The 15883-nt window shown below is 44.6% G+C and overlaps 1 protein-coding gene across 1 annotated transcript in view; it reads left to right on the forward strand.

Annotated features, from left to right (window-relative positions):
- Positions 1-15742, forward strand: part of Pygl (glycogen phosphorylase L) — a 33643-nt gene extending 17901 nt beyond the window's left edge. Inside the window, exons 6-20 of the mRNA XM_034514568.2 lie at positions 125-236; positions 1477-1559; positions 5357-5500; positions 5934-6026; positions 6973-7119; positions 7431-7594; positions 8083-8197; positions 8893-8994; positions 9108-9255; positions 9370-9428; positions 9533-9674; positions 10903-11110; positions 12155-12289; positions 12716-12782; positions 15400-15742. Of these exons, the coding sequence (XP_034370459.1) occupies positions 125-236; positions 1477-1559; positions 5357-5500; positions 5934-6026; positions 6973-7119; positions 7431-7594; positions 8083-8197; positions 8893-8994; positions 9108-9255; positions 9370-9428; positions 9533-9674; positions 10903-11110; positions 12155-12289; positions 12716-12782; positions 15400-15573 (1893 nt within the window). The 3' untranslated portion in view covers positions 15574-15742. The remainder of the gene's footprint in view (positions 1-124; positions 237-1476; positions 1560-5356; positions 5501-5933; positions 6027-6972; positions 7120-7430; positions 7595-8082; positions 8198-8892; positions 8995-9107; positions 9256-9369; positions 9429-9532; positions 9675-10902; positions 11111-12154; positions 12290-12715; positions 12783-15399) is intronic.
- Positions 15743-15883: the final 141 nt, after the last annotated feature.

Below are 15883 nucleotides of genomic sequence, written 5' to 3' on the forward strand. Positions count from 1 at the left end.
TCAGGACTTACACAATTTGAGTGTGTGGTGGAGTCAGGACTAAAGATCATTGCAGTCTCTAGCCGTTGTTCAACTTGCATCATCATCCTTGAGAAACTGTAACTGCTGATGTTTAACCCCACAGGTGGTCCTGGCCCTGCCTTATGACACCCCTGTGCCTGGCTATATGAACAACACTGTGAACACTATGCGCCTCTGGTCGGCTCGAGCACCAAATGACTTTAACCTTCAAGACTGTACGTACAGCCTGGTCTCTGCTCTCTTTGTGTACATTGCATCTTGATGGCCGGTTAGAGACAAATCGAGGTTAAGAGAAAAGCCTTGAGTGTCTGATCTTTGATCTTCAGTAAGTGAGAAGGCTTGTTTGCTTGTTTGTTTGTTTGAGACAAAGTGTCATTATGTAGCCTTAGCTAGTCTGGAACTCACTATGTATACCAAGCTGGCCTTGAACACACAGAGACTGTCTTGTCTCTACTTCCTGAGTACTGAGATTAAAAACATGCCACCATGCCTGGGTAAATAGTTATTTTTTGCTGCTATGGAACACATTTTTTTAAAGTTTTTTTTAAAACCCTTTATTGGTTCTTTGTGAATTTCACATGATGCAAGCCAATCTCACTCAGCTCCCTGTTTCTTCATATCTATGCTCTGCCCTTGCAACCTCTCCCTCAAAAGAAAATAAAACAAGATAGAATTTTTTTAAAAAGTCTCATTGTGGAAGCTGCAGTGTTTCACAGTGTGTCCCACAGTACTCCCTTTTGTCCACACTTCTTTACTTGCAAATGTTCATTGCAATGAGTCATAGGTTTGTTTCACTATCAATACTGGATTCTCATGGAACTCCTCTCAGATATCCTGTTGTTGCCCTGTGTCATAGAGGTCCTGAAGCTTTGGATCTCCAGGACCAGTCCTTTCACTGGTTCTGGCAGTTCATAGATAGGGTAGATGCTGGGCTGGGCCAACCCAAAGCTCTGGATCTGGGCCTGGGTGGTAGCCTAGTTGGTCAGTGCACCAGCTCGCCTGTACCCACGCCAACAGGGCAAACTATCCAGCACTGACCCAGCTAGCTCACCCAATGTTACAGCCAGCAAGGGGCAGGGTCAGCTCTCCTGCTCTGATGCCCTTGAGGCCAGCTTACCCTTGCCTTCACCATAAGGGCCAGCTCCACTGTGTTGCCAAGGTGAGGGACAGGCCCCACTTTCCCCAGTGCTGCAGTGAGGGTCAGGGCCAGCTCTCCCATTCTCAGGACCTCAGGGCCAACTGTCCCTGCTGCACTTTGTGGTGGGGGCAACATTTTTTAAAGCTATCAGTCTGGCATTGAACTCTTCTGGGAAGCCCAGTGTTAAAGTTTATTGAAACCCTTTGGATTTTTAGAAATTTTAGAAGTTGTGCATGGCAGGACATTGAATGAGATCAAGGAACTTGCTCCAACAATGGCAAGCTTGTCTGTTTATTACTTTTCTACATTCCTTTCAGTTAATGTTGGAGACTACATTCAGGCTGTGCTGGACCGAAACCTGGCTGAGAATATCTCCAGAGTGCTCTACCCCAATGATAATGTGAGTGACCCAGGGCCAGCTAGGACAGCTTACTTCCCAGCGCCTCTCCAGTACCCTATGAAACGTGTGGGGGGGGCGAGGGGGGGAATAAGCTGCGTCCCTCTGTAACTTTTCTCTCCGTCAAGTAAGGAAAACAAATCTGTACAATTCATGAGATCAGATTGGTATTTTGATTTCATTAGTGGCTCCATCAATTGAGAAGAGCCATAAGGATGTATTTCAAAACAGAAGCTGGATATAAAAGATGAATGAAATGTTAAGGAAGGCTGATTTTGTGTCCAGATAGAATCTTCATTGGCAAAGTTAGAATCGGGAAGGTTGCCTTCCTAGTCTCCTCCCATGCTCTCCTTACTGGTCTTCTGTCCCCAGGCTGGGGGAAGTCATAGTGGTCCTTAGATCAGATGAGAGAACTAATGCCTTCTTTTTCTGCCATTAGCTTGGATCCTTAAGCTTTTCCTGCAGCTTGTTGTCCTAATGTTATTCTAAAAGCTGTGTATATGTCTGTCTGCCTGCCTGTCTGTCTGCCTGTGCATGTGCATGTGCATGCACCATGACATATATGTGGAAGTCAGAGGATAACCTTGAATGTCAGTCTTTGCCTTCTAGGGAGTCTCCTGTCTCTACTTCCCATCTACCAGTAAAAGCACTGGAATCACAGAGGACTCCCACTCCCAAGCATGCTGGGCATTCAAACTCAGGTCCCCCAATTCCCTCTGCAAGTGCTTCACCCACTGAGCCTGCCCCTTGATCTGGTTTTCTTTATGAGACAAGATCTCTTATCTAGCACTAGATAGTCTGGAGCTCACTAAGTAAGCCAGGCTAACCTTGAACCTTTGAGGATAACCCTGCATTTGCCTCCAAGTACTGACAAAAACATACCAGAATGGACAGTTTAAGGACTTAGTGTTTGTTTTATATCTGGAGCTTGGTTTCCAGAGACCTCTGCAAATTCCTAGTTGATTTAAACACATGTAATGCAACTTTTCTATGGATGAAATTAAGTTCTTGAAGATGTAACAATTCTTCTTGGAAATAATTTCAGAGGTGACCAAATTAGTAGTCTGCCTCACAACAATGGTAGAAGCCAAAGATTCTGGGGACCAGAATGCAGTTTGGACTGGACTTTCACTTGGTGAATCACAGGCTCTAAGGGGGCGGGGGGGCGGGGAGACGACTTGCTGCAACATTTTCAGGAACCTAATGAGATATGTCATTTTTCTTTTGGAGAAAGACATTTCTGTCAGTGCATTTCAGAGGAGTCACTAACCCAAGAGCACAAGATTTTTCCTCTGATGGTCAGAGTAAGAATGTGTTCAGACTCAAGTCTTCCACCAGCCAACACTAGGTCTACAGAATTCTGTAACTGGAAGGGACTACCTTCTATCAGAACTAAGCCTGACTTGGTTCGGAAATTCTCATCTGTAGTAATTAGCATGGTGTATTTATTAAGTGAGCATGATATTTAAGAGAAAAATAGTAGGACTTTGGGTGAAAGTATCCCTTGAGATACTGTCTTGTTATTACTTTGCTTTTTCAGTGTGTGTGTGTGTGTGTGTGTGTTATGGTTATAAAGAATACTTTTCTTCTTAAATATGGCCATAGCCAGTGTCCACACTTCAACCTTTCTTATAAGAATCTTGCTGTTCTTCTTGCTCCACCTCTAGTGAGTCATGTGTTCTGCCTAAGGCCCTGAAAGGCTTTTCTGATCACGTGCAGGGTAGACATGGAGTCTGAGCCACGCCTGACTTGCTCCCTAGTTGGTCTCCATGCTTGGGCTCCTCTGCCATGACCTTGCCCTGAATTAAGAGTCCAGGGGCATTGGATGGACTCCTCTCACCCACATCTTCAGGAACTACTCTGACCCTGTGTGTTTATCTCACGAAGTCTGACTCGTCCTTAGGACTCAAACAAAGAGTTACTAGATCATCCAGATCTAAAAGTACTGTGCCTTAAAATTTTTAAAGAAATTGTCCTCACTTCTATCTCCCTGCTATTAAAGACAGAGATAATTTCATTTCTAGGACTTGAATAATTCTCTAGATTCATAGATGCTCAATTTCATCATAAGCAGGGTCATTATGCTTTTTATTATTATTAGAATAATACCTTCATTATAAATCGTACAGCACTATTTATGCCATCAAAAAATTAAGCTATATAAAAAGGTAAATGAAAGTAAAAAAAAATTAATTCTATCATCTAAAAAGTCTCATTGTTACTATTACCCCAGACAATTTTATTTTAATAATGAAGTTGTTTCTTTTATTTTTATCAAAGACATACATGTTTGGAAAGACAAGTTTGGGAAGGTAAGCAGTCATCTATTTTCAGGAAGCTGTAACTTCATGAAGTAATACCATGAAGTTGTTTCTACTTTATGATTTTTTTCTATGTCCTCCATTGTTTGAGTCCCTGACTTCTAAAGACAAGCCTGAGCCTCACCCTCCCACCTCCATCACAGAGAAGTTTCCCATCCATTCTCTCTGTATGAATGCAGAGTCTTCACAGGGTTCCTCAACTGGTGCTTGCTAAGTGTAAATTCATGTCCCTGCCATTGTTCAGAGGGCTGTGCTTTCCTCCCATTTGAGGTCATTGTTTCTAGGTTCCTGTGTCTTGCGGTTCTGGGTTTGCTCAGAGTTTCTGGTGGTATACATTCTTCCAGACTCCTGGGAATGGGTGTCTATGAGCTGAATTTTCTTGAGACCTTGTGTGTTTGCAACCTGACCACACTGTTTGCCTAGATACAGAACAGATTCTACTTGTATTGCCATTATTCTTGCTTACAAGTGCAGTGTCCAGCGTCATTTTGATCCGGTTAGTTTCTGTGAATGATCAGTTGATGCTGGTGGAGCCAACAGTGGCTGGTTGTGTTCGGCAGCCTGGTTGGGAAAGGACAACACTCAACCTATCCACTTTCACTCTCCACCCCCAGACACATTTTTCAGTATGAGATCATTGGCACCCGGCCTTAACTGTGGCTTTCACTGGAGACTTACCATCTCCTAAAAATCCTGCTCCTGTCCAAGTTGGGAAAGGAAACGGCTCAACTGTAGGGTCTGAGGTCCAAGGTCAGCTGTCCCATAGGCAGCTCTCGGATGAGCTTTCTCTTCCTCTCTACCCCTACTTTCAAAGGAATCAGTGCTGCCAGTTTCTGAGCATCCCCCATCCCAGCAGGAGAATTCTGATACACAAACTGAAGTGTGTCTCGGCTCTTCTATACTAGCAGGCCAAGAGCTGGCTTTTTTTAATCTTCTGGCTGAATTTCTACACACCCACCTGTTTCTCACCATAAGGAGATGTTTCTACTGGGATGGAGTGATGACAGTAACAGCTGGTCCCGCTCTTGCAGAGGACCTGAGTTCTGTTCCCCCAATCAGGTTATACCAACTGTTAACCAGGGAATCGGATGCCCTCCTCTGGTCTCTGAAGGCACTGCACTTGACTATACATACACACACACACACACACACACACACACACACTCACACACACTTTTTTCTCTCTCAAAGTAAAAACAAAAATAGATCCCTTTTAAAAAACTATATTAAGAAATTCTTTGTTTAAAAACAAACAAAACACCCAAAGTGTTACCACATCTCTTCCAGCTTCTTTTTCTTTTATCCAGACACCCACCCAAGAGCTCTTGGCTGTCATTTGAATAGAGTTTTAGGGAAGCAAAAGTTGACACTTCTTCCTTCACCCTGTCACCTCTCCACAGACATCAGGCAGGGGACACTGAGCACATTTTGGTCAAGTTCCCCTGCGACCCTCTCTCACTCGGTTTCCTTGGCTTGAAGTTTTTTGAAGGAAAGGAGCTGAGGCTGAAGCAGGAGTACTTTGTGGTGGCTGCAACCCTGCAGGATGTCATCCGACGGTTCAAGGCCTCCAAGTTCGGCTCCAAGGATGGCGTGGGTACCGTGTTTGATGCCTTTCCAGATCAGGTGAGTGTTTAGACCAGTGGTTCTCAACCTTCCTAATACTTCATTCATCCTTTTAACATAGTTCTGTATGCTGTGGTGACCCCCAACCATAAAATTTTTTCATTGCTACTTCATAACTGTAATTTTGCTGCTGTTATGAATCCTAATGTAAATATCTGATATGCAGGATATCTGATATGCCACCCCTGTGAAAGGGTTGTTGACCCAAGGGGGTCACAACTTAGAGGTTGAGAGCCCCTAGTTCAGACTGTGGCCATAGGGGAGGCCCACAGGGAAGACTTCCATCAGATTTACTCTCTCCTGGTGCTCAGAAAGTTAGGCAGGCAGAGTTTCCCAGAAACTGGGAGTTCAGGGCTTCTTCCAGATGTTTGTGAGGACAGGAAGCCTGACCCTGGGCCGTCATTCACCTCCGTGCCTTCTTTTCTCTACCCAGGTAGCCATCCAGCTGAATGACACACATCCTGCGCTCGCCATCCCAGAGCTGATGAGGATTTTTGTGGACATTGAAAAATTGCCATGGTCCAAGGTCTGGATAACCCAGCTTCTTTGTCTTTAAACCATTCAGACTATCTGGGCTACAGGACTCCTGAGAGGCTCCTTTGTCTGTGTTCAAAATAAGTTTCTGTTGCTAGACTCGCACAGTTGAAGGTATGGTTTGCCCTGATGCCAACGTATCTCCATCCTTAGCATTCATTCTACAAGAAATAGAACTAAAAACTAAACAGATGCAAGCAAGTGCAGCCAGGGGCACCAGTGGCTGTGTTAAGGATTATGCTGTGTTGAACATATTTTGTTTATCAAATGATTTGAAAGTAATCTAGCACCAGAAGACAACTAACTAAAAGAGTGCCCCTATAGCTTTGGGGTCAGGGTTTTCTATGTGTGTGTGGTGGGAGCTGGGGGTGCACAAGCTTGCATGTAGAGGACAGCCATGGGTGTTGTTCCTCAGGGGCCATCCACCTTGGTTTTAATAAGAGACAAAGTCTCTTGTTAAGTAGCTGGTTAGTGAGCCCAGGGATCCTCCTGCCTCTGCCTTCCCAGTGATTTTGTTGTTTAATGTGGATGCTGGGGACCAAACTCAGCTCCTCATGCTTTTAAAGCCAGCACTTTACTGCCTGAGTGATGTCCCCAGCCTAGGAATCAAAATTATAAACGTTATTTTGTGTCTGCTAAATGTTACTTAAGGTTTTATACCCCAGCTTTGAGTAATTGATACTTAATAATGAAAGACAAGGAATGACAACAGAGAAGGGTTATCAAAATGCTGTCTAGTATCTTATCAGATAGTCTTACAAAAAGCTTTTTCTTTCCCTGAAAAAATAAAGTGTAACAGTTTACCCAGACTCAGTAGAATCAAGTACACCTGACTATGCACATTCAGAAACACCTGTGGCACACAGTGGGCGCTGAGAAGCACTTGATTCTGTGGAGGTGTACTCTGAAGGGCCAGCAACTGACCCTGTCTTCTGCAGGCATGGGAGATCACGAAGCAGACCTTTGCCTACACCAACCACACGGTGCTCCCAGAGGCCCTGGAGCGCTGGCCAGTGGAACTGGTGGAGAAGCTGCTGCCTCGACACTTGCAGATCATTTATGAGATCAATCAGAAGCATTTAGATGTAAGTCATTGTGAAAGACACTGACCTCTCAGGAGAATTGAGCTGTAATTTGCCCAGGGTGGCCACAGAGTTCTCTCTTCCTAAATGAGGGAGGCCTTGGCATATTTCAGTCACTGATAAAAAGTCTGGGTGGGGCTCTGTTAAACCCATGTCCTTGAAAGTGTAAAATGGAGAGATGGCTTCTCCGAAAATAGCTCTACCTCTCTGATAAGGTTTCTTCTCACTCCAGCAGAGATTTTGCTCAGGGCATACATATCATTCAAGGGCTGCTTTAAAAATGACCAGCAAGATCTGTGTCTTTCTTTGCCTAGAGAATCGTGGCCTTGTTTCCTAAAGACGTCGACCGCATGCGCAGGATGTCTCTCATTGAAGAGGAAGGAGGCAAACGGATCAACATGGCCCATCTCTGCATTGTCGGCTGCCATGCAGTGAACGGTGTAGCAAAGATCCACTCAGACATCGTGAAGACCCAAGTGTGAGTGTAGATACTGGAGCTGCAGGCCTCACCCAGACCCATGGGTGCAGTGATGCTGCTTAGCACAGGGTGTGCTTCCAGAAGAGAAGGGGCCTGGGAAACTCTTTAAGTGTTGCCTTATATACAGAGAGAACTGTTTTCTTAAAAAAGAAAGAAACACAAAAATGCCTTCTCTCCATACCTTCCTAAGTCTAGATTTACAAGCCAAAAAAAAAAAAAAAAAAAAAAAACTATTCTGCTGAAAAACCTGATATATGTGTCACAGCAGTAAGTCAGATGGAGGGGACTAGATTTGGGGCAATTGTTTTGAATTGCAAATGAATCTCTTCTATTTAAAATGACAGACATATAGCTACTGCCAGGTCCTCCCTTCACCTTTATCTAATCTTTCTGAGACTACCCTTCTAGAATGTTCTCTGAACGTTGCCCAGCAAGCAGGACTCTCCCCACTTCAGCCAGGGTCAGTGGTTTGGCTCTTCTCCCTCCAGATTCAAGGACTTCAGTGAGCTAGAACCAGACAAGTTCCAGAATAAAACCAACGGGATTACCCCGAGGCGCTGGCTCTTACTCTGTAACCCAGGGCTGGCCGACTTGATAGCGGAGGTAAAAGGATGAGCTGAGGGGTACACTGGTGGGAGTGGGGGCTGGGGGGGGTGCAATTGGAGGTGTGTGGCAGACCCCACCGGTGGCAGGGCTGGCTCCTGAGTAAGTGGCTCGTGCTGTCGAACAGGGCCATTCTTTTTTTTTTAATTATTATTTTATTTTTGAGTTATGTGTTTATGGAAAGAGTATAAGCACATGGGTGCAAGTGCCCTTGGAGGTCAGAATAGGGTGTATATCTCCTAAAGCTGGTATTACAGCCAGCTGTGAGCCTCCCTATATGGGTGCTGGGAACCAAACTTGGGTGCCCTGCAAGAGTGGTGTGTGCTCTAACCATGGAGCCATCTGTTCATTCCTCCACCTTGAAATTCTTCAATTTTGAACAAGGGATGCGCAAATTACATAGCAGGTCATGGCCAATAGTGTCTGTGTGACCTACAGATGGAGTAGAGTATCCACTAATAATAAAGGATAAGGAAGCTCAGAGACATCACAGAACCTGGGTTTTTGGTCATCCTCATATGTAAGTTTCTTATATTTAAGGTTCTTCCCACATAGAATATTTAGCCTCTTTTGTGAGCAAAACAAGCTGTGAACTACCAGGCATGAGAGCCACTTACCACACCGGCAAACACTGCTACCATGATGAGTGTGCTCATAGTCTCAGGCTAAGACCACATTTTCCTTTAAATTGATAGAAAATTGGAGAAGATTATGTGAAAGACCTGAGCCAGCTGGCGAAGCTCCACAGATTCGTGGGTGATGACATCTTCATCCGGGAAATAGCCAAAGTGAAGCAGGTGAGATCATCAGACACAGGTCCCTGCCCTCACCCTGGTGTTGAGGGTTTGGGCTCCAGCAGACACCCAAGGCTTCCAAGTGAGGAGAGCTCTGGCCTGTTCACTCTCCATAGGAAAATAAGCTGAAATTCTCCCAGTTTCTGGAAAAGGAGTACAAGGTGAAGATCAACCCGTCTTCCATGTTTGATGTCCATGTGAAGAGGATCCATGAGTATAAACGGCAGCTTCTGAACTGCCTGCACGTGATCACCATGTACAATCGTGAGTTTCCCTGGAGCCCCCAGTAGCCCTCTCAGGGGGTGGAGACATCCGTCTAGGTAGGCCCCACCACCTCCACAGCAGTCATCTCTCTTTCTGTCTGTATCCATCTCTAAGGCATCAAGAAAGATCCTAAGAAGTTCTTTGTGCCAAGGACAGTCATAATTGGTGGCAAAGTAAGTTGGCTGAATGTCATGGGGACATAAGGGCTCTAGTCTCTTGCTACTTGCCTTCTTCATCGATGGGACCTTCTCTCCACACATTGCTGTTCTCCCCCAAGGCTGCCCCAGGATATCACATGGCCAAAGTGATCATAAAGCTGATCACCTCCGTGGCAGAAGTGGTGAACAATGACCCCATGGTTGGCAGCAAGTTGAAAGTCATCTTCTTGGAGAACTACAGAGTATCTCTTGCTGAAAAAGGTGGTGTCCTCATTACAAAGCATAGAGGAGGGGCAGGGAAAAATCTGGGCTCACTTGGGGTGGACATGGGGCAGTGGACCCCAGGGAGCTAGTAGCACAATAGAAGGGAAACTAAGGTGGCTTCTACAATGACCCAAGTGACCTATGAAGTCGGTGTCACACGATTGATTATGTTTGCAAATGCCTGGTTCTTCTTTCTGAGGAGCTTGTGATGGTGGAGACGCTGAAGTTTGGCCATGGTCCTCTGCAAGAGGGAGGGAAGGTCTTCAGTTGCGAGCCCAGGGTTATGCAAGACAACATCAGCTCCCCACTCTCTCTGGTCACTGCATGGAGAGAGGGTTGTCATTTGTTCATGTTGTGACACCGAATGAGGACAGACAGGACGCTGCCAAAGCATGAGGCTTAGATGTGCACTCAAGAATCAAACACCAAGTTCCCACACAGGGACAGGCAGGCAGGAAGCCAACGTCCCTTTCTTTACCACAGGCATACTGGCAGAGAGGCCACCCACCAGCCAGTGCCAACTGTGTATTCACCTACTTCCGAGATTAAAAAAACTAAAAGTCAACTTTCTCTTCATGGCATTTTGGGCTCCCGTGGGGTTACTGTTTAAATGCCTCTGGATAAAGAGGAAGGAGCCAGGCTCCCAAAATTACAAATGAGTTACAAATATAATCCACAAATAAGATCTCAGAACAAGGCAGACTTGTTGATTTGTGCTGAAGGGACCTGGAGGTTTAGCAGATCTGATTTGGGTGTACATGAGGCAGAGGGGCAGAGCGTGAATGTCTAGCCCCAGGCACAAAACACCTCAATTGCAGGGACAGTGGAAAGGAACAAGAGAAGACAGTTCAGTCCCTTGCAAAAAGAAGAGTTAAGGAAAGGCCCAGGAATTTAATGGGCCAAGAAATAGAAGTTGTGGTGCTTTGTAAAGCAGAAGAAATAAAAATGGAGAGATGAAAAGGGAGAAAGATGATATCCAGTTTATATAGCTCAGCACCAGTAGACACTCTTTTACAGTTTATAGACCAAGAAGGAGTGATATGGGCAATGGGTACAGTGACTGCCTGGGTCAAGGAGAAAGTGAGATCTGTCCTTCTACCCCACTGACGGTGTACCAGGATACGCACATATTCATCATCGACAAAAGGCCAGCTAGGCCAATTCTCACATAAAATTAGGGATCCATGGGGGAAGGAATCATCATGTTAACATGGCCTGCTTATAGTCATTCCAGCCACGGACCTGTCGGAGCAGATTTCCACTGCAGGCACGGAGGCCTCCGGGACAGGCAACATGAAGTTCATGCTGAACGGGGCCCTGACCATCGGGACTATGGATGGGGCCAATGTGGAAATGGCAGAGGAAGCTGGGGAGGAAAACCTGTTCATCTTTGGCATGAGGGTAGATGATGTGGCCGCTTTGGACAAGAAAGGGTGAGAGACTCACTCCCTTTTGTTGAGCATGTGACCCCCAGGAAGAGACATTATCTTCAAGGACTTACTCCTCAGGCAGGCATCCCACTGAGATCTGGTCTCATGAGATGTAGAGGCAGAACATGAGAAATGAGGACCTCATAGCCACAGGTAACCTTAGTTATGCAGCCAGGGTTAACTAAAGGATGCTTAGGGCAGATTCGTGGACAATTTGCCCATAGTTACCAGCCAATGGCAGCTCAGTGAGCCATCCAGCTTCCTGTGTTTGGATCTTTACTGTGATCAAAAGATAAAGCAATAGTTAATCAGATGTTTGAATGACCCTTTCACAGGGGTCATGACCTAAGACCATCAAAAAACATATTTACATTATGATTCATAACTGTCACAAAATTGCTGTTACCAAGTAGCAATGAAATAATTTTGTGGTTGGAGTCACCACAACACAAGAAACTGTATTAAAGGGTCGCATTAGGAAGGTTGAGAACCACTGCTCTAAGACCTTTGAGAGATGGACCAAAACAAGGCAGAGTAAACAGAGATGTGTCTCGGCAACATTTGTCCCGGTTTACTATCTAGTTGGGTTTACTAACCTGAGTACAGGACAGAAACCAAAGACCCTTAGGAAGTTCAGAGGGTGTTAAATATATGTTCTGACCCTTAGAAGTAAGTTTCAGTCAGTAGCATCAAGTTTTATGAATCTGGGTCCTAAGAAAACAGCTAGTTCAGCCAGTTCCCCTAATACCGTGCTATTTAAATCATAGTCAGCTTTAAAATAAGCCTTACCATATTCTGTCAGATTAGACTAGAATTTTCATAATCTATTGCTTTTAATGCTTTTCAGTATTAAAAAAAATCCATTGGAAGGAGACTGATTAGGATCTAGTTTTAAAAAGTAATTTGTACCCATGTTGAAATCTGTAATGACTTCTATAAATACTAATGTTTCTATGTGTACTTCATGCGAATGCGGTATCTGGTGTTCTGCTCAGCACACACACTGACATGGCCTTTTCTTTCCTCCCCACCGCCCTTTCACTACAGGTATGAGGCCAAAAAATATTATGAGGCCCTTCCAGAACTGAAGCTGGTCATTGACCAAATTGACAATGGCTTCTTTTCTCCCAATCAGCCTGACCTCTTCAAAGATATCATCAACATGTTATTTTATCATGACAGGTGAGTCATATAACATGGTATTATTTGACATGGGAAGATGGGACAAAAAAGATCTCTAACTATCAGCAACCCACTCAGGTAACTTAGCACAGACCTATGATCTGATTCTCTATCATAAGCTTGGGGGCAGGACATCCTCCACAAATGGTTAAGGCTTGAGAGTAAGCCTCAAATCTTGTGTTCTCTCTCTCTACTCATACCCTCACATGCATACACGTGTAGACATATTTGCATATGAGAACCACAAAATGGTGAATATTCTTGTTGGTAAGCCAGGCAGGCATGCTTGACAGTAAGCAGAAGATAAGTTAAAGTGGATCTATGTTAATATCATCCACTTTAAAGTTAAAGGAATCTGTGTTAATGAAGGTGTTCTGTCTGTTTCTCTTCCAACCTTGCATCTACAAAAAAAAAATAAATAAACAGATTTAAAGTCTTTGCAGACTACGAAGCCTATGTCAAATGTCAAGAAAAAGTCAGTCAGCTGTATATGGTAAGTGTGGGATGGGTTTTATAGTTTGCTATGGTTCAATTGCTTCCTTTTAAGGAAATCCAAATAACAGGACCCCACTGACCAATCAAACCGAGGGAAGCTTGGTTAAGTATTTGTCTAGCATGTACAAGGCTGAGTTTGACAGCTTCCTACAACAGGTACCACCAGAAGAGAGGGAGAGGGGGAAGGGAGAAGGAGAGGGAGGGAGGGAGAGAGGGAGGGAGAGAGAGAGAGAGTTTTACAGATGTTCAGATCAAAAACATTACTCTAATTTAAAAAGCAAATCACCAGTGTTTTGTATCTAATGAGCACCTACGTGTAGCAGTCCTGTCTCAGAAGCTCAAGGTACCTGCTTCAGAGGTGTGAGGGCCCTTTGCTGAGATCTGCCCCTCTTCCCCCAGGCAGCCTGTAACCCCAGGATTCTTAACCAGAACTACATATCACAGTCACCAAGGCTGCTGTTTCCAAGTACACATGACAACTAACCCTTGACCCATAGCAATTCTGACCAGTGTGGGTAATCCTTCACTGGTGTTTGAAAAACTTACCAAGATTATTCTAAGACCAAGTCCCAGCTTAGTTAGATTGGAACTGACCTGGTAGTCTTTGAAAAAGAGCAAAATAAATACTTCCCCTGGACCAGCCTTGTGCGGAGGCCAGATCATTAGACTATAAATGTACTGAAAGAAGAGAGGTTTATATATGATTATTTAAAATCTCGAGCTATGTGAATAAGCTTCTGCCTGCAGGTATGCATTGACAAATAGGCCTCCAGGTGTATCTTGGTCTTGTAAAAGCATGGTGGAGGGGGGTGCAGGTAGGGAACGTTACCAGAGGAGCAAGCTCTGAGCTGAGACTCCAGGATGCCTTCACGAACATTCTTTTCCATTCTTTTATCAAGGCAGGTGACTAAGGCCCAGTGACAGCACAGGTTAGCACCTGAAGTCACCCTAGACAGCCCTCTGCAGTTTTAAAATGAGATCCTTCAAGCCCACCCTCATCTTCTTGGTTGAGTCAGGTGAATCTCCTGACAGAGCATAGAGCTAAGTGCAGGTTCCTGGCTGTGAGCAATAAGGCGTTTCTGGAGCTAAGTGACTCACCAGCCACTTCCATGCAGCCTGTACAGTCCTAGGAACTTAGAGGAAAGAGAACAGCTGCCTGGAGAAACAGAAATCAATAACATAACAACAGGAAAGGAAAACATGGGCAGGGGCAAGGACTGAGGGCAAGGACAGTTAGACCCAGTAGGGCTTCTGTAAAATTAATCCCAAATCCAAGCATTGCACATTGGGAGCACAGCGGTTCGATCATGCCTGTGTGATTCATTAGTGTAGACCGCAGCTTTGACAGTAATTGCATCGCTGAGGGTTAGTAGGAATCGGACATGCTATCCATTTCCGTTGTTCTTATGTTTATGTAGCAGTCTCCAAGCCTGAGTGGGCTGCCATGCTGTTTTGGCATAGCTTATGGTAGGAGGGTAGTTTAATCCTTATGTTAAAATTTTCCTAATGTGTTAACAACTTTGAATAACTTCCAATACACTCATGAAGATCTAAGAAAGAAAAAAGAGACTGTAAGCCAATATATTTTTATATTCTTTTATTAAAAAAAAAATATAGGCTTTTGAAATATTTTTGATTGCACGTAAGACCTTAGTTCACCCTCGTTTGAAACCCCAGTGGGGTTGTGAGGATTCAGAACAAACCTAATGGGGCACAGCCAGTCAAAAGAACAGCAAAAGCTAAGTGGGCCACCCAGGCTTTCCGCTGCTTTGTTAGCTAATGTTCACAGGTTTTCAAACTTTTTGAGTCATAGGTTAAATCTCTTCGCATGTCCTTCCACAGACAGTAATATTAGTCCCTTTCTCCACCTTTAGCTGAAGGAGAGGTTGTTCCACTTATTTCTAAGATTTTTTTTTAATTTTATTTATGTGTGTGTCTGTGTGTGGATGGGTATGTGCAGGCTGTGGAGGCTGTGCTACCTGTTGGGTGCTGGGAACAAACTCAGGTCCTCTAAAAGAGCAACAAGTGCTCTTTACCACTGAGCCACCCCTCTAGCCCCAGGTCTCTCTATTTTTAATAAAGCATGGAAAATATGGCTTACATGCTAACCAGTCAAAGAATTCCCACCCACAGATACTCTCTCTCTCTCTCTCTCTCTCTCTCTCTCTCTCTCTCTCTCTCTCTGTGTGTGTGTGTGTGTGTGTGTGTGAGTGTGCGCGCGCGCGCTATTACCTGGCTCACTTGCTGGCTTTCTTGCCTTCACTCTCTCCCTAACTCTCTTGCTGGATAGGGTCCTGGGTCTCTATGTAGACCAGGCCGTTTTTGAACTTGAGATCTTGCCTTAGCCTCTTGAATGCTGTAATTACAATCATCTACCACCACACCATGCTCATGGTTTCTCTTAAAATGAACAACACTTTATCATCCCTAAAAAAAAAAAAATCTGAATTTGAAGACAGTGCAGTCTGCTCCTGCTGGCTATCAGCAGGGCAAGCTCATTTATGAACCTTCCTCCTTTGTTCCTGCCATTCCTCTATGGAGTGTGTTTGGCCTGATGTTTGTCAAGCTTGCCCTGCACACAGGCCCTGGACTGTACATATTTCTGTTATTCACAGAATCAAAAAGCCTGGAACACAATGGTACTCAAAAACATAGCTGCCTCAGGGAAGTTCTCCAGTGACCGAACAATTAAGGAGTATGCCAAGGACATCTGGAACATGGAGCCTTCAGATCTGAAGATTTCCCTATCCAAGGAGTCCAGCAATGGGGTCAACACCAACGGGAAGTGAATGTTAAAATATACTCTTATTCAATGATTTCTTATTGAACTTGAGTACTTCAGAGCTTCCCTGAATCTGTTTTTGTTAATAGTTAATAGTTAAGTGTCTCTGGGGATGGGAAGGGAAAATGTATATCTGTATTAGAGCTAAAAATAAAATGTCAACTTCCAATTGTCAATCAGTAGCCTGCTAGGATTCCTTTCCTCAAAAGCAATCAGCCTCCCAGACTTCCCAACCAAAGAGTAAACATGGAGGGACCCATGGCTCCAGAAGGACTGCCTTCTGGCATCAATGGGAGGGGAGGCCCTTGGTCCTATGG

Source organism: Arvicanthis niloticus, chromosome 11, assembly GCF_011762505.2.
Source record: "Arvicanthis niloticus isolate mArvNil1 chromosome 11, mArvNil1.pat.X, whole genome shotgun sequence".
Lineage (NCBI taxonomy): Eukaryota > Metazoa > Chordata > Mammalia > Rodentia > Muridae > Arvicanthis > Arvicanthis niloticus.